This window comes from Cervus canadensis, chromosome 18, assembly GCF_019320065.1.
Source record: "Cervus canadensis isolate Bull #8, Minnesota chromosome 18, ASM1932006v1, whole genome shotgun sequence".
In the NCBI taxonomy this organism is placed as follows: domain Eukaryota; kingdom Metazoa; phylum Chordata; class Mammalia; order Artiodactyla; family Cervidae; genus Cervus; species Cervus canadensis.
Genome location: NC_057403.1, coordinates 23,575,200 through 23,599,933, shown reverse-complemented (window position 1 = coordinate 23,599,933; position 24,734 = coordinate 23,575,200). Strand labels below are relative to the sequence as shown.

The window sequence follows — 24,734 nt, the reverse complement described above, 5'->3', positions numbered from 1 at the left end:
GAGGAGACTGGTGGGAAACAGTCCATAGGGTCGCACAGAGTTGGACATGATTGAAGCGACATAGCATGTGTGGTTTCTGTCTCCCTTTTGGATTCAGACCAAGATAACAGGGTCCCTGGGAGTTCCTGTTATCCAGCCCACGAGCCCCGATATCTCAGTCAGTCCTGGAGGTATATCCATTTATCCTCAGGAATAAGGGAATTTTCTCTGCCCTTCACCCAAAAAATCAGTCCTGGGGGGTGGCTTTGTGTCTCAGACTTAATCCTGAGAGGTGTCACTGTGTGAGGGTGTATCTCTATAAATCCTGAACCTCCACTTGAGGCAGGCGCTGTATTCAAGACCCTGGCCTTCAGGAGATCTCTGCCTGAGACCTCAGGACTCTGCTTTCTCTCTTTAAGATATTTTTGATGTGGACCATTTTTTAAAGGTCTTTATTTGTTACACTATTGCTTCTGTTTTACTTTCTGTGTTTTTGGTCCAGAGGTGTGTGGGATCTTAGCTCCCCAACCAGGGATCGAGCGCACACCCCCTGCCCTGGAAGGCGAAGTCTTAACCACTGGACCACTAGGGAGCATCAGGACTCTGCTTTCTGTCCCTGTGGGTCCCGGTCTCCCCTGCCCCTTGGGGATGGTGACTGAAACCGTGAGCCTAATTCCGCATACCAGTGACCAGCAAACTATGCACTGCCAGCTGCCTGTTTCTGCAAATAAAATTTCATTGGAGTCACACCCCTTCACTTACCTGGTCTACAGCTGATTGCATTCTGCAAAGCGAGAGTTGAGTAATAGGGACAAAGACCATATGGCCTGCAAGTTTAAATATTTACCCTCTGGCCCTTTAGAGAAGAAGTTTTCTGGTCTCTGCCTTATGCAGAGGGCCTCTGCCATCTGTCTGGGGAAACCTATTCCTGAGGGTTCCCACTGCCTGCTTTCTACCATAAGAGTCCCTGCCTCCCCGCCTGGAGGGCCGCTGCCCCGGCCCCGGGAATCCTAGCCTACGGGTGCCCAGGTCTGAGACTCCCGTTGTTGGTCCTCTGTGCCTGCCACCATGAAGACCCGGGTGACACCACCCTCAGCTCCGGAGTCCCTGTCCTCTGTCCCCCTCGCTGCACCCGCCCCGGCCCCAACCCAGCACCTTTGGTGACGCAGCTCAGGACGCCTCCCGAGGGCTGGCACACCTGCCCGGCACTGCAGCTGTGGCTCTGGCACACCAGGCCTTTTCCAGGCTGGCACACGCACTGCTGCTGGCAGTTCTCAGTGAGCACCACCTTCTCGGGCTGTGGGGACAGAAGACAAGGCTGTCAGGGCCGGGCTGACTCTGGCAACTGCAGTGTTCTAGGCAGAGGCAGTCCAGAGGATGTAAAAGGGACATCTTCCGGCAGGGTGGCCCTTTATCTGTGAAACTAAAGCACAGCATGGCCTTGGGGTCCAATTCATTCATTCATTCGCTTTCATTCATTTACTCATTCATTTATTCTGAAATATCCACTAACTGTCTTCCGTATGAGAGAAACGGTGTAACGTGGGAATTAAGAACATAGGATCTGGAGCTGATTGCCTGGGTCTGAAGCTGGTTTCTGCTCTTTCCAAGTTACATCACTCTGCACAAATTGAGCCTCATTATGCCTGAGTTTCCTCACCTGTAAGTTGCAGGTAGTAATAGCACCAACTTATTAAAGTATGTTGTTGTTTAGTCGCTAAGTCTTAATCTGATTCTTTTGCAACCCCATGGACTGTAGCCTGCCAGGCTCCTCTGTCCATAGAACTTTCCCCAGGCAAGAATACTGGAGTGGGTTGCCATTTCCTCCTCCAGGGGATCTTCCCAACCCAGGAATCAAACACACATCTCCTGCATTGGCAAGCAGGTTCTTTACCATTGAGCCATCAGGGAAGCCCTGTTAAAGCATAACTGAGTTAATAATACATATAAAGTACAGATGAAATGAAAAGGGATTTCCTTTAAATATCCAGACTGGAGAGGAAACAGGGGTAGAGATGAAACAAGACTGGGAAAATGTTGATTATTTTTGAAGCTGAGTGACGGGTACATGGAGATTTATTATACTGGTCCCTTGACGTTTGGCAGTGTGAAAATTTTTATAGTAAAAGGTTTATATATAACATTATAATATATATATTATATATGAATAAATAAAATGCATGTATACTGTGGGCTTCCCAGGTGGTGCTAGTGGTAAAGAACCTGCATGCCAATGTAGGAGATGTAAAAGATGCAAGTTCTGCCCCTGGGTCGGGAAGATCCCCTGGACAAGGAAATGGCAACCCACTCATGTATTCTTGCCTAGAGAATCCCATGGACAAAGAAGCCTGGTCGGCTACAGTCCATAGGGTCGCAAAGAGTTGGACACAAATGAAGTGACTTAACACACACACATGTGTGTATTGTTTACACAGCACTTAAAGTAGTAACTGGCACACAGCAAGCACCATCTACCTGTTTGCTGTAGTACTATTGTTATTCATATGAGGAGGAAAACACATAGGATTCTTGCCCTGACAGAGCTCTCAGACCTTTAAGAGAGACAGACTTTACATAACACTTGTTCAAAGGAAAAGCAGTAACTCTGAGCACGGGAGAGGGACACAGAGGGAGTCAGCCTCTGATATAACAAAATCGAAATCTACACCTGGGATACAAAGCCAAAACTTGACCTGAAGAACCAGGGGAGGGTTTCAAGTTGTGGGTATATGCATGTCTGCCAAGGCACTTCAGTCATTTCCAACTCTTTGTGACCCGATGGACTGCAGCCCGCCAGGCTCCTCTGTCCATGGGGATTCTCCAGGCAAGAATGCTGGAGTGGGTTGCCATGCCCTCCTCCAGGGGATCTTCCTGACCCAGAGATCAAACCCATGTCTCTTACATTTCCTGGATTGGCAGGTGGGTTCTTTACCACTGGCACCAAATGGGAAGACCTCAAGTTGCGGGACCTGTGGTCATATTTACAAAGGTCTTACCTGCTACTGTGGGGATGGTAGACCAGAGGGAGCAAAAGTGGACAAACTAGACCACGGTGGGGCCATGTGAGGGGAAGAGGAGCAGATGGGAGAGACGTTCAGGAGGCCAAATGGACAGGCTGTAGGAGGGGGGGCGTCCAGAATGCAGCCCCCATTCTGCCCAGGACAGCGGGGTCCCTACCTCGTAGTAGATGCCGTTGTGGTAGCAGCCGCACTCTTGGATGGGCACGCAGCCTTGGCCGTCACTGAGGAAGCCGGAGTCACACTGGCACCCCTCTGCGCAGCTCTCTGGGCACTGCGGGGGGGCGCTGAGTGCGGAGCAGCCCAGGGAGCAGGTGTCTGCGCAGACCTCGTAGTGGCTGTTGGGGGGGCACGGCATGGCTGCAAATAGGGGGTGCAGGTCAGGGCCCCGGGAGTGAGAGGTGGTGGGGCCCAGGGTCTGCCCCTTCCCTGTCTCTACCTCCCCCTCCCTGCCCCTCACTCACGACAGAAAGACTCCGTCCTCCAGGGTTCCACGTGGCCTCCAGCCGCCTGGCAGGCGCTCACGTAGGCGTGGATGTTGTCGCAGAGAATGCTCTCGTTGCCGCCGCCCACACAGAGGTCGAAGACACAGTTTTGCAAGTGGCCCTGGGGGTCCAGGAGCTTGTGGCAGGCGGCCAGCGGCCCTGTGGGGCTGGTGAGGAGCCCGCAGAACTCCTGTTGTTCGTATTTGTTCTGCAGCTCCGGTTTACACTCCGGCTCTGAGTCACAGCCCTCACTGCCCGGCTGGCAGGTGGGGGGCGGCAGGCAGGGTGAGTTGGGCACTTTCTCCTCCCAGGAGTTGCCAAACTCATTGGCGCTGCCCGCCTGCGAGCCATCCGGCTTCTGGAAGTCGTCCTTGGGGTTGCCGTTGTAGTTCCCACACAGGCCACACAGCTGCTGGTAGTAGTTGCCTGGGACGGTGACCCGCACGTTGTACACGAGGTCATAGGCCACACGCAGGCCGAAGTCAGTCTCGATCACGACATTGGAGCCGTGTTGGAAGACACGGATCCGGCCCTCGTCCAGCACCACGGGCAGCCTCCTGTCCACGCCATTCACCTGGGAGGGAGGACAGGCCGGGCTTCAGAGGGTACACTTCGAGACCCTAGATCAGGCCCCTGCCTGATACTGAAGATCTGTGGGATCTCACCTCTCTGGGTCTTAGTTTCCATATGTGTAAAATGGGCATAATAATAGGGTTCATAGTGGGTTGATAGGTGGCTCCCCAAAGATATGTCTGCCAAGAACCTCAGAATATGACCGTATTTGGAGAGGTAATTAGGGTAGAGATCTTGAGATGGGATCGTCCTGGATTAGGGTGGACCCTACATCCAATGACAAATGTCCCTAAAAGAGCAGGAAGAGGAGAAGGTACAGGCAAACCCAGAGGAGAAGGCTGTGTGAAAAATGAAGACGGGGCTGGAGCGATGGGGGCACAAGCCAGGAGCACCTGGAACCCCCAGAAGCAGTGGGAGGAGGGGGAGGGTTCTCCCCCAGAACCCCTGGGGGGTGCGTCTCTTGCCCATACTTTGATTTTGGACTTCTGGCCTCCACAGCTGCGAGAGAATAAATTTCCATTGTTTTAAGCCACCAAGGTGGTGGTGAGTTGTTACGGCAGTCTCAATAGAGTCTCTTATGACAGCAGAGACCAGGAGGGAGGGGCAGGTGGAGGGGAAGGTGGAGTGGAAGGTGGAGTGGAAGGGAGGAGGGGGTTGGGGGGGATGTCCAGAGGGGATAATCAAGGGTCAGGGAGTGGTTCCACAGTGGTTCAGTGGTAAAGAATCCGCCTTCCAATGCATGGGACACGGGTTCAATGTCTTGGGTCCGAGAAGATCCCAAGCCCGTGTGCTACAACTACTGAGCCTGTGCTCTGGAGCCTGGGAGTCACAACTATGAAGCCCTGCGCCCTAGAGCCCGTGCTCCCAAACAAGAGAAGCCACTGCAACGAGAGGCCGAGCACCACAAGAAGAGTGGCCCCCACTTGCCGCAACTAGAGAGACTGTGGATAGCCAGGAAGACTCAGCACAGTTATAACTAAACAAATTTAAAAAAAAAGGGCAAGGAGAGGGGAGACTAAGCCACATGGGAGAAGGCCCAGGTCCCCAAGGTCTCCACCCTCCTTGGTTCCCCACTGTAGGCTCTGACTGGCACCTCCTCTCCTGGGGGACCCAATGCCCTCCACATCTACTCAGAGCTCTGTGCCCCCTGCCCCTCAGCTGAGATCTGTGCACGCCCCGCGCACAGACCTGCCCTCTACCGAAGACCCCTCCCCTTCACGTTCTGGGCTGTTCTCACCGTGACTTTCCACTGATTCTGCTCCAGCCGCAGGGTGTAGTTGGCCACCTGGACGGTGATCGCCTTGGTCACACTGACTTTCCCGTTGCCCCAGGCCACATTCTCCTGCAGGACGGCAAACTGGGGCAGGCCAGGCCGAGTCCCACAGGTCTGAGCCAGCACGTACACACAGGTACCCATGAAGTCGAAGCGTTGGCCGTCGAAGGTGGTGTAATGGGGGTCTCCCGATGCCTGGCAGGTGGTAGAGCCCACAGCCACGCAGCCCAGGACACCATTGGACGGCTGGCAGGCCTCGTGAGGGCCACAGCTGGATGGCACGCAGGACACCAGCCCGCCCTCCTCGCAGTAGCAAAGGGAATCGCACTCGGGCCCCGGGTAGAAGGTCTGTTCGGGCGGGTAGTAGGCGCCCTGGTACACACAGCCGCAGGAGGCCACAGGCACGCAGGACTCACCATTGAGCACGTAGCCCTCGTCACACACGCAGCCCTCTTTGCATTCGAAGCCACAGCCCCCGGGCACCGGGAGGTCTCCGCAGGACAGCGGGCAGCCGTAGGAACACTCCTCGTAGTGACTGTGAGATGGGCAGCTCAGCGCTGCGGGGAAAGGGGCCATCAGGATGAAGCAGCCGTGCTCCCTGGGGACACCAAAGACCCCCCCCCCCCGACACACACACGTGCACACCCATATGCACACACTCACAGGTATAAGCAGTCCAGCGGCAAGGAGCCCCTTGGTTCAGTGGGGCCCAGGAAACATTACATCACAGTTAATCTAATCCTGATAATTAAGATTCTATTCCAATTTAACTGTGGTCTGTCCAATTTAACATCTGTACTGTCTTTAATGACCTCATTCAAGTTGGTAACAAGTTGTGGATCTGTGATATATATTTTAACATACATAGGCATGTGTCTCTATAATCTATGCAGTGTATTTGTGAATGCGGTATTTTTAGCTTCTTTGTTCTATAGCAGTAATGTAGTATCAGTGGTAGTAGTAGTAATTCTATAGAAAATTAAAATAGTTGCCCAGGGTGGTAAAGAAAACAATGAAAAAGAATCCCCATTTTTCGCTCCAAACTCACCACCCCAGATTATAAAACAGGGGGTTTCCACAAAAACAAAAAACCCTGAAACTGAACCCAATCAAGTCTCTCTGCACTGTCCAATACAAGAGCCACACATGGCCCATTTAAATGTAAGTTAGTGACAATGAAGTAAAAACCTCTGTTTCCTCATCTGTTAAATGGGTATAACCACACCCCTACCTCACGGAGCTGTTATAAGAATTAAGTGACTTAATGCTATCTAGACATTAATGAATGTACATAAGGCCGAGCCCCCCAGCTGTCACTCCCGGTACTCACGGCAAAGTTCCTCACTCCTCCAGGGGTGCACGGTGACCTCGGCAGCCTGGCACGCGTCAGCGTAGGCCGCCAGAGCGTCACACAGAGGCCCGGACTGGCCCGGCAGGAGGCAGCGGTCATAGACACAGTCGCGCACAGCACCCTGTGGGTCCAGCGTTTGGTGGCACTCCCGGAAGGGACCACTGGGGTCGGCGAGGATCCCACACTCCTTCTTGCTCTGCAGCTGCTGAGCCACCAGGGAGTCCAGCTTGGGACAGTCGCCTGGCTCGGCCGCTCCGCAGCCCGGCCTCGTTTCCTCCTGCCAGCTATTTCCGAAGGCCAGTGCGTTGGCAGCTTGGCCTCCACCCTTCAGAGCTAAGTCGTCAGATGGGTCCTCATTGAAGTTCCCGCAGAGCCCGCACAGGGCCCCAGCGTAGCTGGTGGGCGCCTTGACGGTCACATGGGCGTTCCAGTCGTAGGTGACTGTCAGGCCAAAGTCTGTGCGGATGACAGCATTTTGGCCCTGGCGGAACATCTGCATTTGCCCATCTGCCACCTGGAAGGGCAGGTACTGAAGGATGTCGTCCACCTGGGGAGAGATGGGAGAGGACCAAGAGGTCAGGGTAGCCGAGGCTCTGTGGCCCTCCCTTCACTCACTCAGCTCTGGCTCTTCTGGGCTCCTTGCTATTCTCCTGATGCCCCTCAGGGCCTCTGCACTTGGTATTCCCCTCTACCTGGCACACCATCCACCTCCCCATCCATGGGGTTCTCCAGGCAAGAATACTGGAGTGGGTTGCCATGCCCTCCTCCAGGGGATCTTCCTGACCCAGGGGTCGAAACCAGGTCTCTTACATCTCCTGTACTGACAGGAGGGTTCTTTACTGCTAGCGCCATCTGGGAAGCTCTTCATCCTTCAAGTATTTGCTTAAATCTAAATCCCTAACCCATGGCCTTCAAAACCTGCAGGATCTGTCTCCCTTCTTACTTCCCTGACCTAACCTTTCTCCCACTCTCTCCTTCGCTCTTTCTGCTCCTAACTTACACTGGCTTTCTTTCTTCTTTTTTTTATTCCTACTACGTGCATGTGTGCTAAGTCACTTCAGTCATATCCAAGTCTTTGTGATCCCATGAATTGTAGCCCTCCAGGCTCTTCCATGGGATTCCCCAGGCAAGAATACTGGAGTGTGTTGCCATTCCCTTCTCCAGGGGATCTTCCCATCCCGGGGACAGAACTCACATCTCCTGCATTGACAGGCAGATTCTTTACCACTGTGCCACCTGGGAAGCCACCGTTTTTCCACTACATTTATGATTATTGTTTTATTATAAACAATACAAATGATGAGCCAGATAAATAGGAATATTGGGTCCCAAGCATAAGAGCTTCTATCCCACGGGTCAGGGTGCACCTCCTTGCCAGGTATCTACACTGCTGTTCACCAACCAGGAAGCGCTCATTGTTCAGTTTTTATGGAGGTTACATTATGTACACAGGGTTGATGAAGTCATCTGCCACTTGCTTAAGCTCAGTCTCCAGCTTCTGTCTCCCCACTGGAGGCCCAGGGTGGGGACTGAAAGTTCCAACCCTCGGTCACCTTGGTTTTCCTGACAGGCAACTGAGCCTTCATTCTGAAGCTACCTAGGGACCTGCCCTCAATCACCTAATTAGCATAAACTCTGGTGTGGTTGAAAGAGGCACTTCCTGACAAAGGTGCTGGCATTTTTGATAGTCGCCCAGCTCTCCTAGTTTAGTCTAACTCAGGGGTTTTTCACTTTGCCAAGAACACCGCCTACCACTTTTCTCCTGGCTGCTTCCCTTCCATGCTTTAGGACTTGGCTTAAATCTAAGCCCCTTCCCTAGAACGTCCTGCTTAACTTTGGCTCCTTGGGCCGGCACCACCTCCCACCTCCCTCACTCAGGCTCCCTGCTGTCTCCCAGAGCATATCAAGTGCACCCCCATCCCTGGGCCTTTGCACTTGCTGTGACCTCTCCCTGAGATACCTGGGATACCACCCATCACTCTTTATTTAGCCACCTCTACTTCACCTTCTAGGTGTCAGCCTTGATCCAAACTTCTCACAATGAATGGCCTAAAAGGCCATAGTGTGGTGGCATGCAGGTTCTTAGTTGCGGCATGAAAGATCTGTTTCCCTGACCAGGGACTAAACTCAGGCCCCCTGCTTTGAAAGCATGGAGCCTTAACTACTGGACCACGAGGGAAGTCTGCATGCAAGCATTTTGACAGTCTCCTGAACTCACAAGCTCAGCCCAGCCTCAGGGCCTTTGCACTTAACTGTATGCTATGCTTGCAACATACCTGCTCTCTCCCACATCCTCATTCTTGGTCTGGCTGCCTGCCCATTATCCTTCACATCTCAGTTTAAAATCAAGTCCTCTACCCACCAGGCCCTGCTTGCCCCCTTTTCTGACCTCATCTCCCACCAACCTCCCTACCCTATCTCTCCAGCCTCCCTCTCTCAGGTGCAGCCTCTGGCTCCCTGCTGTTCTTCAGCTCAGTCCAGCCTCAGCCTTGGCACCTGTTGTTCCCTCTGCCTGGCAACCACCACTCTTCACCTGGTGGCTTCTTCCTCATCCTTCAGGTTTCAGATTAAACCAGAAACCTCCATCACAACCATCCCCGACATCACCCCCCACCTCGCCCTCCCTCTTCCCATTCCAGCCCCGCTGGCCTCCCTGCTGTCCCTCTACCCCTCATGTTTGTTCCTGCCTCAGAGCCTTTGCAATTGCTGTTCCTTCTCCCTGGAACACTCTTCCATCCACTTCCCTCCCTGCCTGTTCCATCTATTTATTCAGGAAAAGCAATAGAATGTAGAGGTTAAGAGTATGGACTCTGGTGCCAGACAGCCCGGCTTCAAATCCTGACTCTGCCACTCATTAGCTGTGTGACCTTGAATAGATGACTTAACTTCTCTGTGCCTCAGCTTTCTCCTCTAACAACACTAGCTACCTCACAGTGTAGTTACAGAAGTTAACAAGTGAGTTACTGTACATCAAGCATTTAACACATAGAAGTAAATTATTCCCAAGTGGCTCAGTGATAAAGAATCTGCCTGCCAATGCAAGAGCTGTAAGAGATGCAGGTTAGATCCCTGGGTCGGAAGATCCCCTGGAGAAGGAAGTAGCAACCCACTCCAGTATTCCTGCTTGGGAAATCCTGTGGACAGAGGAGCCTGGTGGGCTATAGTCTACGAGGTCGCAAAGAGTCGGACACAACTGAGTGAGTATAATGCATGCATATCTCTATCTGTCTATATATATGTATACATACTGGCTATTATTGTTCAAGACTCAGCTTAAATGTCATCTCAGATAAATGAGAATATAAATATTAATAATTATGCCTTCTGTTTAGCTACAATTTCCCTATTTCAAACACTAGGCTTTGTGGGCAGAATTTCCTTTACTATAAGGCTGTTCTGAGGCTTACAGATTAAGGCCTATAAAGGGTTTAGTGCAGTGTCTGGCACATGGAACACTCTCTTGGTTTTCCATTTCCAATTCATTCTCCTCCCTAAGGCAGGGGCCACTGCCTCAAACTGCTCAATAATAATTATCAACTATCACTGTAAATCTTAAGAAATCCTACTTCTCAATTTTTATCTTTTTTAAAGAGAAAAACCGATGGTTCTTGATTCTGCGCTGGGTGGTTGTCTCTTTAAGAACCCTTTGTCCAGAAACCTATGACCTGTGGGCCCATTTGTAAGCAGCCCCCACACCTTGCAACCCCTCCTCGCCAACACACTTTTTGTTCTGGACCTTTCAGGTCACCTTACTATCTGAATATCAATTGTCCTCCAGAGAATGCCCAAATCTTTACCTTTGGAGGGTTCATAGCAATAAAACATTAAGTCAACATTTACTGAATACTTGGGTGCCAACGCCTCTTTTAAACATTCTGCAAGTAACAACTGGACAAATATCCACAAACACCTTATAAAGCGACAGCCACTGGGGAGGCACCATCTTATTATCCCATTTGTCAGAGGACAAAACTGAGGCTCCAAGAGACAGAGACACAGCCAGGAAGAGGCAGCACTGCCCAGCTTGGAGGCGGGGGCAGCCCTAACTACTGACCACCAGGTCTTCTAACAGACCCCCATCCTCCACCAGACCCATCCTCTTTAAGAGGGATTCCGGCCCCTCCACCCCGCTTCCGGTGCCCCTCGCTCACCAGCACTCGGCCAGGGTACTCCCGGCGCACGGCCACCTTCACGCCGAGGGCCTCGACTCGCACGGCGCGCGTGTAGCTCACGGTCTGGCTACCCCGATGCTCGTTTTCCACCAGCACCCGGAAGGTGTGCAGCCCTGAGGCCTGGCCACAGGAGCCGGCCAGCAGGTATGTGCAGGTGCCCATGAAGTCGAAGCGTCGCCCATCGAAGCTCACGTAGTGCGGGTCCCCGGACCCCTCGCAGGTTCCGAAGCGGTTGGGGTAACAACCCTGGAGGCCGTTCTGGACGAGGCAGCGCTCGCCCTTCGGGCAGCCCTGCGTGTCAGCGCAGCGCACCTGGCCGGTGCTGGCGTCGCAGGTGCAGCGCCGCTGGCAAGTGTCGTCGGCCCACACCTCCTGGCCGGGCGCGAGCGGGCGGCCCTCGTAGGTGCAGCCGCAGGACGAGGCCGCCACACAGGCGCCGCCGCTCTGCACGAAGCCATCGAGGCACACGCAGCCCTCCACGCACTGGCGCGCCGAGCAGTTGGACGGCGCCGCCTCGGGGTTGCAGGAGGCTTGACAGGCCGGGGCGCAGAGCTCGTAGCGGCTGTTGGCTGGGCAGGACAGGGCTGCGGGGACACAGGAGGGTGGGTCAGGCCTGTGGGAACGTGCCAGGTCCTCCCTTCCCAAGCCACGGCGTACCCACGGCTCCTCATCTTAGTTAATGGCATGCCCATCCTTCTGGGGGCGGCAGGCCCCAAACCTGAGATGTAGTTGACTCCCTCCCCTTTATATGCTGAACAACCAAGTTGTCCACAAATCCTGTGAGCTCCATCTTCAGGAGCAATCCAGAATCTGACCTTTCTCCTTGCACCACAGTCCCCACCCTGGTCCTGTCTGCTCCAGCGGCCTCCTTCCTGGTCTCCTGCCTGGTCTCCCGGCTGCTTCCATCCTACATCTCATCCTGTTCCTCACCTGCAGCCAGAGGGGTCTGTGAACACTTGACTCCCCTCTCCTGCTCAGAGCCCTCTGGTGGCTCCGTCTTGCTCAGGTTAAAAGCCAGAGTCCTCCTATTGGCCCATGAGGCTCCCCAGGTCCCACGGTCTGCTCCCCCTCACCTCCTTGTCCTCATCTCCTCCTTTCAGTCTGCCTCTGGCTCTCTCCACCTCTGCACGGTGGCCTCCTCTCTGGTCCTCACACTCCCCCCTCTCCTTTTCCCCTCTGCCTGTACTGTATTAGCCTTTCCTCATTGAAGGCATGCAGTTAAGAGAAGGTTCCTGGAACCCAGATGGCCTGGGTTCAAATCCCAGCTCTCCCCTTCTTAGCTGTGTGATTATGAGCAAACACCTCCAACCTCCCTGTGCCTCAGTTTCCCCATCATTAGAATGGGATAATAATAGTCTCCTCTATGTAGAGACACCCCATGCAGAGCGTCATTGCTAACTCACTCTGTTGCCTAATCCTGGTCTCTGCTCCAAAGGCACCCCCTCACAAAGGTCTTCCCTGATCCCTCTCCTCCTGAGTCTCCCATTTACTCTTATCCCATAAACTCTGTTTCTTTGCTCTCTGATGATATTCCACAGTTTACAGCTTACTGTCTGTCTCCCCTGCTAGGACTATAAATTCTGTGAGAGTGGGGACCTGATCTGTCTCAAACATGGTGGAATCTCCAGCACCAAGGACAGGGCCTGGAGCACAAGAGATGCCCAGGAAATACTGTGAAAACTGGGGAGATAATGAATGGGGAGATAAATGAATGCACTGGTTCCTCTTTTGCACCAGGCATTGGGAAACTCAGTGGTGGTGGTTGTGATGGTATGGTGGTGGTGTTTACTGGGCAGTGAGGACACAAACAGTGACCAAGACAAACCCCAAATGGCCCCAGTGTCTCCCTCAGACTTATGCCTCTCCGGAGTCCCTGTCTCAGGTCCTGAACCTGGAAGGCTTCTCCTCCTTCCTGCCCTAGGCTTTCTGCCTCCTGAACATTTCTCTGGGAGCCTCACAATGGCAGAGACAGGTGTGTGTTGGTCCCCACATGCCCATCACCAACACAGGGGTGGAGCCAGATAGGGGTTTAGGGGATGCATGAATGAATGGATGAATATATAAGTGAATGAATGATTCAGTGAATGGATACCTGGCTATGAAGCTTGGACTTTACCCAGAAGATGCTGGGGAGTTATGGAAGGGTTACAAGTGAAGTGATATTCACATGTCGGCTTTGGGACACCTCATGCCAAGTGTTTGCACATGTCCTTCTCTCAGCTTATAGTCCATTTCTTGCCCCCCGCTTTTCCATCTAGTTCTAATTCCTTCTACAGGCTTCAGATTGGGCATCCCTTTCTCTAGGAGATCCTCCTTCACCCCACAGGCTGAGTCAGGAAGCTTCTCTGGTCTCACATAGCCCCTCTGAACTTCCCTCATCCCAGCCCTGACCACTCTGGACCATCACTGTCTAGTGATACATTTGCTTCAACTTTAGGCTCACTGTGGGCAGAGCCTGGCCATCTTGGCCATTGCTGTGTCCCTGGCATCATCCAGTTCCAGGCTGAACCACAGTCAATGCTCAGATGCAGGGGGCACCCCTGCCTCCTACCATGTGCTCCCAGCGCCCCCCCCCCCCCAGGGTATCACTCACGGCAGTTGGCTGACAACCTCCAGCTCCCGACAGAGATACCAAGCTCCAGACAGGCCTGGGCATAAGCACTGAGGCCACGGCACAGGCTGGCTCGGTCCCCGTTGACCACACACAGGTCATACACACATTCCTTCAGGAAGGGCTGGGGGTTTAGGGCCTCGTGACAGACAGCGAAGGGGCCGTTGAGCTGGGTCAGCATGCCACAGAAACGACTGCCCTCATACTGCTGGGTCTGGTCTGGGGTGCAGGCAGGACAGTTTTCCTGGCAGCCATCCTCACAGAGGTAGTCCCCGTCATCCAGCTTCCAGCTGCTGGCAAACTCCACAGCATTGGGAGCCTGCTCCAGGTTAGGTGTAAGGAAGTCATCAGTGGGGTCACCGTTATAGTTGCCACACAGTCCGGACACCTGGCCCTGGAAGCGCACGGGCAGGCTGAGTGCCAGCTGGGCATCCCAGTCGTAGCTGACCACCAGCCCGAAATCTAGCTCCACCACAGCCCGTGTTCCGCTCTGGTACACTCGCAGGCGTCCCTCATTCAGGGAGGCAGGCAGGCGTGAGCGCTGGTTGTCGATCTGCAGAGGGAACGAGGAGAGGAGGGTCAGGTCCCCGTGTGGTCTGGCCTTCAGCCCCTCATCTCCTCCCACGCGTGTCCCTCTTCTAGCCACGTGGGGATTCCTCCCTCCTGTTAGTGCCACCCGTCAAGCTTCAGGATCTTTGCTCCTGCCTTTTCCTTGGCCCAAAAGGTTCTTTTCCTAGAAATACACATGGCTCACTCCCTTGCCTCTTACAAAGACTTTGCTCAAATGTCACTATCTCAGGGAGGCCATCCCTGACCACTCCATTTTATATGGCAACTCCTCCCTGGTTCCTGTTCCCTTTCTCTGCTCTATTTTTTCCCTCTAGTTTCTAACTTTCTAAAATGCCATCTGCAACAACTATCTGATGCTTATTGCTGCTTACTCACTAAGTCACGTCCAACTCATTGCAACCCCACGGACTGTAGCCTACCAGACTCCTCTGTCCACGGGATTTCCCAGGCAAGAATACTGGAGTGGGTTGCCATTTCCTCCTCCAGGGGATCTTCCCAACCCAGGGATCGAACTCACATCTCCTGCCTTTGCAGGCGAGTTTTCTACCACTGAGCCACCAGAGAAGCACTAATCTGATGTTTATTGTCCCTAATTTGACTAGACTGTCAGCTCCACAGGACAGGGGTTTTGGTCTCTTTCAATCACTGCTTCATCTCCAGATACTAGAACGGTACCTAGCAGAATAGCAGGCGCTCAGTAAGTGAATTAGGCACTGCTGTATTAAATAAACATTCACTGGGCACTAACTCTGGACTTGGCCCTGGCCTGGGAGAACCCTGGAGATACACTGATGACCAGATCCCACTCCACTGGGGGAGACAGACCTGTCACTAGATAGTGACAGATCAGAGTGATCAGGGCTGGGACGATGGAGGAATAAGAGGTTGCAGGAGCCTAGAGAAAGGACCAGACCTAAATTTTCAGGTCAGGAGAGGCTTCCTGGAGGAAGGGACACTGAACTGAGCTGTAAAGGACCAGGGAGAGAGAGAGCCACAAAAACCAGGAGGGAGAGAGATGTTTCTTTGCAAATGTCCTTAGTGGAGACAGAGAGTCCAGCTGGGAGATAAGGAGTGTATTCTCTCTGTCCCCAGGACCATTTTCCTCTGAGCATCTCTTTCTGATTCTTTCTTCACACAGTCTTGTCTTAGCCAAGTAAATGGAGTGTAAAAAAAGGAGTAACAGACATGACAGCATGAGCAAGGTCAAAGGTGAGACATCATTCATTCAGTCAGCAATGCCTCCCTGAGTCTTCCCATGTGTCCAAGTCTATGTCAGGCAGTGATTGAGACAGCCCACATTCACAGGCTCTCAGTGCAGGGACCACTGTCCAAATCCATCTCTTGCCTAAGACCAGGGGTCTTCATTTTTACATGACACAAGTAGTATTTGTTCAGTACAGAAGACTTACAAAATACACATGATCAAAAATGAGAAAAGAGAAAACCACCTATATTGCTACAGACACGCACACATGTATTTATGCATCATGCAAGTTTCTTTTTCTACCTTTAAATACATTTTTTAAAAATAATGAGCCCATGCTGAAGTCACCATTTCATGAACCCCTATTGTCTCTAAAATAGTCTTGTGGGCATCCTAGCATCATTCTACCTGTAACTCTAAACCTTTGCTAAGTCACTGACCTCTGTAAGGATCTGACAAAGTAATAGTTCATCTCTCTGAAAAACTACATAGCACATGCAAGATCCTGGACATAAGTTCAAGGGATCTGAGGTCCCCCGGAGTTTGTGCTCAGCCTATCTAGACCTCAAAAACACCTGCTTTAATCCACACGCTTATTGATCTCACAGATTCACCTGCACACTCACAAGACGAGAGAAGTACAAGAATATTCATGGGGACTTCCTGGCTGTCCAGTGGTTAAAAGTCCACACTTCTAATGCAGAGGGTACAGGTTTGATCCCTGACTGGGGAACTAAGACCCCACATGCCTCTCAGTCAAATAAATAAATTTTGTAAAAGAGATCTCCATTAAAAACTATAACTTAAAAAAAGGAATATTCAGGGCAATACTGCTTGCCATCATGAACACAGCATCCAATCACAGGGGCCTGAGCTAAAGGAACCACGATGCATTCAGCCAATGGCAGGCTGTGCAGCTATAGAAAGGAAAGAGGAGGCCCCCTCCCCACTGATAAGGAAACAGCTCCAGAATGCACTGTTCAGGGCAAAACGTCAAGTGCAGAACAGAGCCCACGTACAGTACTGTTTGCTAACAAAGGGGAGAGGTAAGAATGTATGTCTATATTTACTTGTATTGGCATAAAGAAACCCTAGATGAACACTCAAGAAATCAGTAAAAGTCATTACCTGTGGGGAGCCGGGGAAAGCAGGTGGAGATGGGGGTAAAAGCAGGATCTTTCGCAACGTGCCTTCTTGTTTTGAGCTGTGAATGCTTTATCTATTAAAAAATTAATTGCAGCAACAGGGAAGAACCTTGAAACTATTATGCTGAGCTTAAAGAAGCCTTCCACAAAAGGCTTCTTGCACTGGCTGATTCCGTTACTATGAAGTTCTTGAACCAGCAAAAGTAACCGCTGGTGGAGAAAAGTTAGAACTACGATTGCCTCTATGGGTGGGTTGGCCATTGTTTGAGAAGGGACATGAGGGATTTTTTTCAGAAGGATGAAAACATTCTATACCTTGACAGACCTTAGATTTGCACATTTATCAAAACTCAGTGAACTGTCCACTTAAGATGCGTGAATTTCATTATGTTTAAATTTTATCTCAAAAGTAAACAGAAATGTAAAAATATTATATTCTAGTTAATGGTATACATGTTGAAATCTCTAGGGATGACGTGTGTTGATGTCTAGAACTTACTTTCAAATGCAAAAGAACAAATTTGAGTCAGTTGTAGTGAGGTGGATGAACCTGGAGCCTGTTATACAGAGTAAAGTAAGTCAAGAAAAACAAATATAATATATTAAAGCATATATATGGAATCTGGAGAAACAGTACTGATGAACCTAATTGCAGTGAAGGAATGGAGGTAAGAGACATAGAGAACAGACTCGTGGGCACAGTGGGGGAAGGAGAGGGTGGGATCAATTGAGAAAGTGGCATTGACATGTATACACTACCAGAGGCCAAGCAGATAGCTAGTGAGAAGCTGCTGCATAACGCAGGGAGCCCAGCCTGGTGCCCTGCGATGACCTAGAGGGGTGGGATTGTGGGGGCAGTGGTGAGAGGCTCCCGAGGGAGGGGTTATATATGTAAATGTCCATGTACATATGCATAGACATATAGTTTTGACTGATTTACCATGTTACAGCAGAAACCAACACAACATTGTAAAGCAATTATCCTTCAATTAAAAATAACTTAAAAATTAAGTGACTAAAAAAGAGGGACTGTTGAGTGGACAGAGGGATAGGCAGATGTTAGACGTGTGATGAACTAAGAAGAGTAAAATGTTAAATGAGTGTTCACTGTACAACGATTTCAATCTTTCTGGATGTTTAAACATGTTCAGAGCAATATAGGAGGAAAAAAATCACCACTCATTTATTTTCCTATTATTAGATTGCTGTTATTTATATTGGCTGAGTAGCGACCCATTTACCAGAGGCAGAATAGCCTAGAGGTTAAGATGGAGGCTTGGGAGCCACCCTGCTGGAGTTCCCAGCTCCATCTCTTACTAGCCCGAAGCCCTTGAGTAGTCATTCATTGCTCTGGATCTCAGTTTCCTCCTCATCAAAAAGTGTTAATAGTGCCTATCTGCATAGATTGCTGTTAGCATTAAATGCATTAATACAATAGAAAGTGGGAAAAAACAAACCCAGCACATAGTGAAGTCGCTGAGTCGTATCCAACTCTTCACGACTCCATGGACTGCAGCCCACCAGGCTCCTCTGCCCATGCAATTTTCCAGGCAAGAGTACTGGAGTGGGTTGCCATTGCCTTCTCTGTACATAGTAGGTACTCACTAAAATTTTAGTGTTTGGTCACTTAAGAAATTCTCATTGTTTGGATATTTGTCTTCTTTCTCTCCCCCACCCTCACCGCCTTCTTGATATAATAATATAAACACATTGGCATAAACCTGTTTTTCTAACCATATCTCTGAGCATTCTTCAAATTTTTAGAAATCGAATTGCTGAACATAAGTTTAAGGTTCTGCCACTGATTTTCAAATCCCCCTGCCCCAGCCCCCACGCCCTTGGCCCACTTCTCTGCACCCTCCACCCCATGGCAAAGAGCTTGGGTCTGGGGTCTGACACCCAGACATTGCCTCCTCCATCTGACTGGCAGGCGGCTCCTGGGTATTAAACTCTGATGCCTCCTCTGGATCCTTACCCGGGCGAAGCCAACTTCCCCGCGGGCCAGTGACACTGCGTGGCTGTAGGCGCGCACGGTCACCAAGCCCACGTAAGAGACACGGCGGCTGCCTCGGTGCTCGTTCTTGGCGTCGACGCTGAAGGCAGGCAGGCTGGCGTCCTCACTGTTCAGCTCCACCAGTGAGTACAAGCACGTGCCCATCATGTCGTAGTAGCGGCCATCAAAGGTGGTGTAATGGGGGTCACCCTGGGCACGGCAGGTAGCCACGGAGGCCACGCACCTGGCCTGCCCATTTACCACCTTGCAGAGCTGCCTGGCAGTGCACTGCTTGCCTTCACAGGGGGTCTTCTCCAGCGTCCGCTGGGCTGGGGAGGGAAGAGGGATGGCCACAGAGAAAGAATCAGGAGTGTCCACCCCAGTGGGAATCCTGGAGCTCTCCCGCCCTGGGGAGTTTGAGTGGTTGACTCCCAGCCGCCCATTTGAGGAGTAGGGAGACTGAAGTCTGGAATCTCACAGGGAGAGAGCAGCTCAGGCTTGATTGTTCCTAGGTTTGCTGGTTCCCCAGTTTAATACGGCTCAGCCCCGAGGAACTGGAAGGTGGTGAAGAACCTCGGGCAGGAACAATCATGGGAAGGCCTTCATTTTTGCTTTTTCTCTCTGTTTCCCCCCTCTCCTCTACCTTCCCACTCAGGGTAAAAGGCTAAGGGATCCTTTTTTAAAGATACAAAGTGGGGACTTCCCTGGTGGTCCAGTGGTTAAGACTCCATCCTTCCAAGGCAGGGGGCTCAGGTTTGATCCCTGGTCGGGGAACTAAAGTCCCACTTGCTGTGCAGTGTGGTCAAAAAATAAAAATAAAATAAAGATAGAAAATGGAAAACAGAGACTGTTCAACAGAATGGAAATGGCAGAGTTCGAATCTTGGCAAAACTAATTAGCTGTGTGACGCTAGAAAGTAATTTAAAACTCTCTGTGCCTCAGTTTCCTCACTTGTGACATGGGGGGATAGTGATACCTTCTTCACAGGGACAGCTAGGGAGGGGAGAGTGGCCAGGTTTAAATAAGCTAAAACTTAAGTTAGGGTTTGGAACTGATCCTAGGTGTTAATGAGGTTATTATCTGTTATAAACATTCACCTGTCTTTTCCCCATTACTAGCCAAGCTCAAAGTGGCCCTTTGCAGTTGAGTGGCTTCCATGCCCTGGAGGGTGGACAGGAGTGCTGGGAACTCGTGTCTAGGATCCTTGCTTCGGGATGGGGGCCCACACAGGAAGAAACAGCTCTTCCTCCCCTTCCCCCTGGTCTTCAAAAGCTCATGCCTTCCGTCTGCTCATAATAATGGCTCACCCTCACATAGCCCTGCTCACTAACCGATAACCCCCCAAACGCTCCACAAACGTTAACTTATTGCACTGTCACTTCACAATCCCATGAGGGGTGCAGCATTCTTCCCATTTTGCAGATGTGGAAACAGGTCCACAGAGGTGAAGTCACAAGCCCCAGGTCACACAGGCAGAGGTGGGATCTGAACCTGGGAAGTCTGGCTTCAGCATCCATGCCCTCAAACGCTGCACTGCCTGGTGGCAACTCCTCGACAGGCTGGGCCCCAAAGCACACACAGGGCTGGGTCCTAGAAATGAACTATGTTAACACATACAAGGCCCTAGAGTGGTCCCTGGTATTTTGAGAAATATTCCCCCCACGGTATCCATCATTATTATATTAATACTTTTAGACCTCCTGAGTTTGGCATTCATATATGAGGTGTGTGTGTGAGGGAGGGAGTTAGTAACTGGTATAGTTGTAGCTTCCTAGAGGGGCTCAGTGGTGAAGAATCCATCTGCCAATGCGAGAGATGCAGGAGACAAGGGTTCAGTCCCTGGGTCAGGAAGATCCCCTGGAGTAGGAGGAAATGGCAACCCACTCCAGTATTCTTGTCTGGAAAATCCCATGGATGGGAGAGACTGGCAGGTTACAGTCCATGGGGTTGCAAAGAGTCAGACATGACCGAGTGACTGAACACACACATAGTTGTCTATCAGTTGCTAGAGTAACAAAATATTTCCAAGCTGATTGGTAAGAAACTGCTGACCTGATCCTGCCCCATAAAGATCCCTTCCTCTTGGCACCCTGGCTCTCCCCAGGACTCTTTCCCTATCACCAGACCCCCGTCCCTCCACAAAAGCAATAGACAAAGGGCTGATGCCAGACACCCTGGGGGCCTCTAGGACCCTGCTGCAGAGCTGTGTCTGGTATCTCTGCAGACTGGTTGGGACCCTGGGCCGTGCCAATTGCTAAACATTTAGAGAATTGCTTCTGTGGTAGGGTGGGGGGAAGAGGACAGGGAGGGCCTGGGAAGGCTGAAGGAAAGGAAGGATGGCAGGGAGGATTCAGGTAAGTGGGAGGCAGCCCAGCTGACCCAGAAACCACAGATGAGCACAGAGAGGATGGGAAAGGGGGAAAAGGCAAGAGAGTCGGCAAAGGGGTTACCATCTGGACAGGGTCAGAGGTCATTTTTTGTCACTCACTCCGGCCACAGGCAGCTGCTGTCCCGAAGCTCACGTCCTGGTCTAGCCCAAAGGTGAGCAGCCCAAAGCTGGTAGTGGCCTCGGCCACATGGACACTGTCAGCCGTGCCAAAGTCCAATTCAGCATAGGAGAACTCACTGCCTGGCACAGCGGCCCAGGAGAGTTTGGCCCCTAGCCTCTGCCCATCCACGGTCAGCTCGTCAGTGGCCTTGGTTGGTGCCACCACCAGGGCCACACCCTTAGAGCCCGGCACGCTCCTCACCACGTAGGCAGGGCAGTAGGCCGCCACGTCTGGCATCAGGACCAGGTGAGGGTCATAGGTCTTCCCATCTTTGGTGGTACCCGCACCAAACACCAGGACTTGGATGCCCACGTTTGCAGACAGGTAGAGCGGCCGGGACTGCTGGATCTCAAACTTGGCCACACTGCCTGCCTGGAGCCCCCGGGAGCCAGCGGCGCGCCCCAGGCGGTAGGTCAGCTTTGTGGCCTGGCTGGCCATGACGTAGACCGCATCGTGCTGGCTGCGGGAGGACAGAGGCGGCACCACGTAGCGGGTGCCCCAGGCAGACGTGGGTAGCAGCTGCTCTACCACATGGTTGCAGTTCGAGCTTTTCTGGGCACAGCTGTGACCGGAGAGGACAGCCACGGGGCTGCTGGCAGTGACCTTTGACCCCGAGAGGTTAGACGTGCCCTGTACCTGGGCCACTTGGTAGGGGTCCAGGCTCACATTCAAGACATGGCCCGCTGCGTAGGGCTTGCCCTTGAATGTCACCGACCCCTTCAGCTGTATACTGACAGAGGCCCCGGCCGCACCCGCCACCACAGCAAACTCCTTGAGGTTCTTGGACGAAGGGTCAGAGGGCGTGAACACAAAGTATTCAGTGCCCAGGGCGCGGACAGGCCTCAGCAGCGTCACATCCGCCGTGTGGGGCTTAGCGTTTACCGCCTGCACCGAGATGGCACGGTCAGAGCGGACCACCACCGCATGCTGGAAGGTGTTGCTGCCGACCATCTCAGCCTTGGCGCTGATGTTGACCAAGACTGACTGCTCTGGCCTGACAGTGACCTTCTGTGTGGTGCCATCTGCCCGGCTGAGGATGGAGACTGAGGTGAGGCTGTCCGACAGACTGGAGAGGAGGAGGCAGAGATAGGCCTTGCTGTACCCGAGATTATAGTTCTGCAGGAAGGCCGTGAGGAATTCCTCACCCCCGCTGTTCTGGGGGTCCACTGAGGCCTCCTGGGTCAACCCTGGGGTGAGAAAATGCAGTCGTGGGTCTTGCTTTATCCAATCCCCCCTACCCCGGTCAGAGAAGCAGTCTCCTGCCCTGTGCCTGGCTCACAGGTTGGGATACTAACACGAGCTTCTGTTTTCTCTCTTCTCTCTCCTTTCCCCTTAGTCACGCAGCGGTCACCTACCAACCTTTCTGGCTTTTGCCTTCCAGAAGCCTGAACACTTCAGACAGGGCTCTCAGGCTCAAATGCTGATGGGGCCGAACAAGAGACATAAATGTGTGAGACAGAAGGGGCAGCCTGTGGGCTAGAGCATTCATTCACCATACACATTGCTACTGGCTTTAATCTGTTGTGATTATAATGTCTTATAGGTTCTCCCTTAAAAATGTTAGATCTTACCATTTTTCAAGAGACATTAGAGAGTTGAATTTCTGTGTGAAATCTCCAATCCAAAATTGTTTTAAGTAAGCAGTATGAGGACGTCCCTGGTGGCTAAGACTCTGAGCTTCCAGTTCACGGAGCCTGGGTTCAATCCCTGATCAGGGAACTAGATTCCATATGCTGGAACTAAAAGTTCAAGTGCTGCAAGTAAAGACCCCACTTGCTGCAACTAAGACCCGGTGTAGCCAAACAAATAAATGAAACAAATATTGCACTGTGGGGCCCTCAGGTGCCAGTTTGTGATTTCTGTCTTCACAGGATGAAGCGTGTGTGTGAAGGGTAACAGGGATTACGAGAGTATGGACAAAATGTCTCCTAGCAATAGAGAGGAGTGGGCACTTTTCAACACCCCCATCAAGGAAGAGATCCTCTAGGGCTGAGAGGAGATGGGGAGAGGAAGAGATATATCACTCTATGGGGTTTTGGAGAGAGTTGTGGGGGGTTATAGAGGGACTGTCTGCTGAATAAGGGGATCCATGAAGAACACCCTAGTGTCCCGCAGGGCCAGGGGATCAGGGGGATGAATGTAACTAGAGTAACCTGAATAGACGTTGACTGGTAACTAGAGGGCCCAGATGTCCCATCCGTCCCCCCAGACTTTGGCTTTATGTAAGACCCTAGTCCTGGACAAAGCCTTAGAGAATGAGGCACCAAGCCCCCACCCCCCCACCAAATGATGTTAGTGAAATTTTCCATCACCTCAACAGAATGAGGCTCTAAGTCAAAACTTGGGTTGAGCTGTAGAAAATCAAGAAAGCGGTTCTTACCTACTTGAATTTGGGGACTAAAGCTTTTACCTGCTTCCCTCCAGAACTGACAGAAGATAGGTGAATTCCACCACATTTCTCTGCCCGACTTAACGGGCCTCTCTCCCAATCTCAGCTAGCCTGAGGTCACATTGGGAGATGGGTTTGCAGAGGTGGCTCCAGTGGAGGGTGCTGACCCAGGCAGGCAGAGTTCTTCAGTCTGGAACCAGGACATAGATGGGATTTCGGTCTAACTTACCCCACAGGAGGGTTGCTCCGGCCCAAAGCATCCACCAGCTCCGCAGGGAACCCATGTCTGCAGTGGGAGAAGAGAGGGGGTCATGGGAGGCTGATCTGTCCCCCTGTCAGAGAACAAAAGTGCTTGTCTCTGGACAAGGGCTACCTGGACACCAGGAAGAATGAATTGGGCTGAGTCCAAGGGCCAACGTATGTATAAGGGGAGTTGGACATCTGGTGGGTCTGGGGGTTGGGCAGGGAGGGCACGACAGGAGTAGGATGGCGAATTGGATGTCCAGTGGGTCTGGTGGGTGGGTGGGATTGGGAGGCCTGGAGCCAGGGGCAAGGGTCGGGGACCTGATGTCCCACTTCTAAAGGTGGCGAGGCCCCTCTCACCTGCAGGTTCCTGGAGCTGCGGGAATGGCCCCTGGGCTGGCCTATATAGTGGAGTCTCTTAATTCCTCAGGCCACACCCTGGGCCACCTGCCACGCAGATGGTGCCAATTTCCTGGAGGAGGCTGCTGACCCCAGGGTCAGCTGAAATGGGCGCCCTGGAGGCCTGCGAAGGGTGAGGGCAAGCCTGCATGCCTAATGCCTGAGAGGGGTGTGAGAACAGCTGGTAGCTGTGCCTAGGGAGTCTGCTAGAGACTTCAGTCCTGGAAGGGTGGTGTCCCCAAGAGAAACAGCTGGGGAGCAGGGTGCTGAGGGCCTGGACCTGGGCTCCCAGAGGGCAGGGAACAGGAGCTGAAAGTGGCATTTGGTCCTGTTTGCTGGTTCGATGGCTAGATTTTTTTTTTCCTTTTGGCTCCTGCCAGGAACAATAATGAAGGACTCACATCCGGGTCCCCACTCCCCCCAAGCTCTCCTTTGGTCCCCAGCTACCCATATCCTGTTTCCAGCCACTTGAGGTGGGGGGTGGGGGGGTCAGGTGTCAGGTGGGCAGGAATCTGAGCATCTGACCCAGGGCTGTGGAGTGGGACACAATACTTCCACCCCCAAACTCACAGGGTCTCCTGGGTACCTAATCTGCAAGATGGGAACATCAGGTGTAGCCTCACTGGGCTTATTTATCTCCCAGAGGACACTCTGTAAACTCTCAAGGACTGTGGCGGGGTGGGGGAGGCAGGCTCTTCTGGTGTGGCCCCAGGTGGGGAGCAGGTGGGCCGCAGGGGCTGGAGCTGTGTGCAAAGAAGGATGGAGGCTACCGTTTCCTGGT

At 52.2% G+C, this 24,734-nt stretch overlaps 1 protein-coding gene across 2 annotated transcripts in view; it reads right to left on the bottom strand.

Moving 5' to 3' along the window:
• The window catches only part of LOC122421498 (Fc fragment of IgG binding protein), a 42,293-nt gene extending 18,344 nt beyond the window's left edge, over nucleotides 1-23,949 (bottom strand). The window contains exons 1-10 of one of the 2 annotated variants that reach the window (XM_043437553.1): nucleotides 23,915-23,949; nucleotides 23,541-23,597; nucleotides 18,356-18,702; nucleotides 13,444-14,014; nucleotides 10,830-11,434; nucleotides 6,658-7,225; nucleotides 5,292-5,884; nucleotides 3,461-4,055; nucleotides 3,157-3,356; nucleotides 1,135-1,276 (exon numbers count right to left, since the gene is read on the bottom strand). In XM_043437553.1, the coding sequence (XP_043293488.1) occupies nucleotides 1,135-1,276; nucleotides 3,157-3,356; nucleotides 3,461-4,055; nucleotides 5,292-5,884; nucleotides 6,658-7,225; nucleotides 10,830-11,434; nucleotides 13,444-14,014; nucleotides 18,356-18,702; nucleotides 23,541-23,595 (3,676 nt within the window). In that variant the 5' untranslated portion in view covers nucleotides 23,596-23,597; nucleotides 23,915-23,949. Of the gene's footprint in view, nucleotides 1-1,134; nucleotides 1,277-3,156; nucleotides 3,357-3,460; nucleotides 4,056-5,291; nucleotides 5,885-6,657; nucleotides 7,226-10,829; nucleotides 11,435-13,443; nucleotides 14,015-18,355; nucleotides 18,703-20,861; nucleotides 22,110-23,540; nucleotides 23,598-23,914 lie in introns of those variants that run through there. The other variant, XM_043437552.1, reaches the window with a different exon arrangement.
• Between the last annotated feature and the right edge of the window lie 785 nt (nucleotides 23,950-24,734).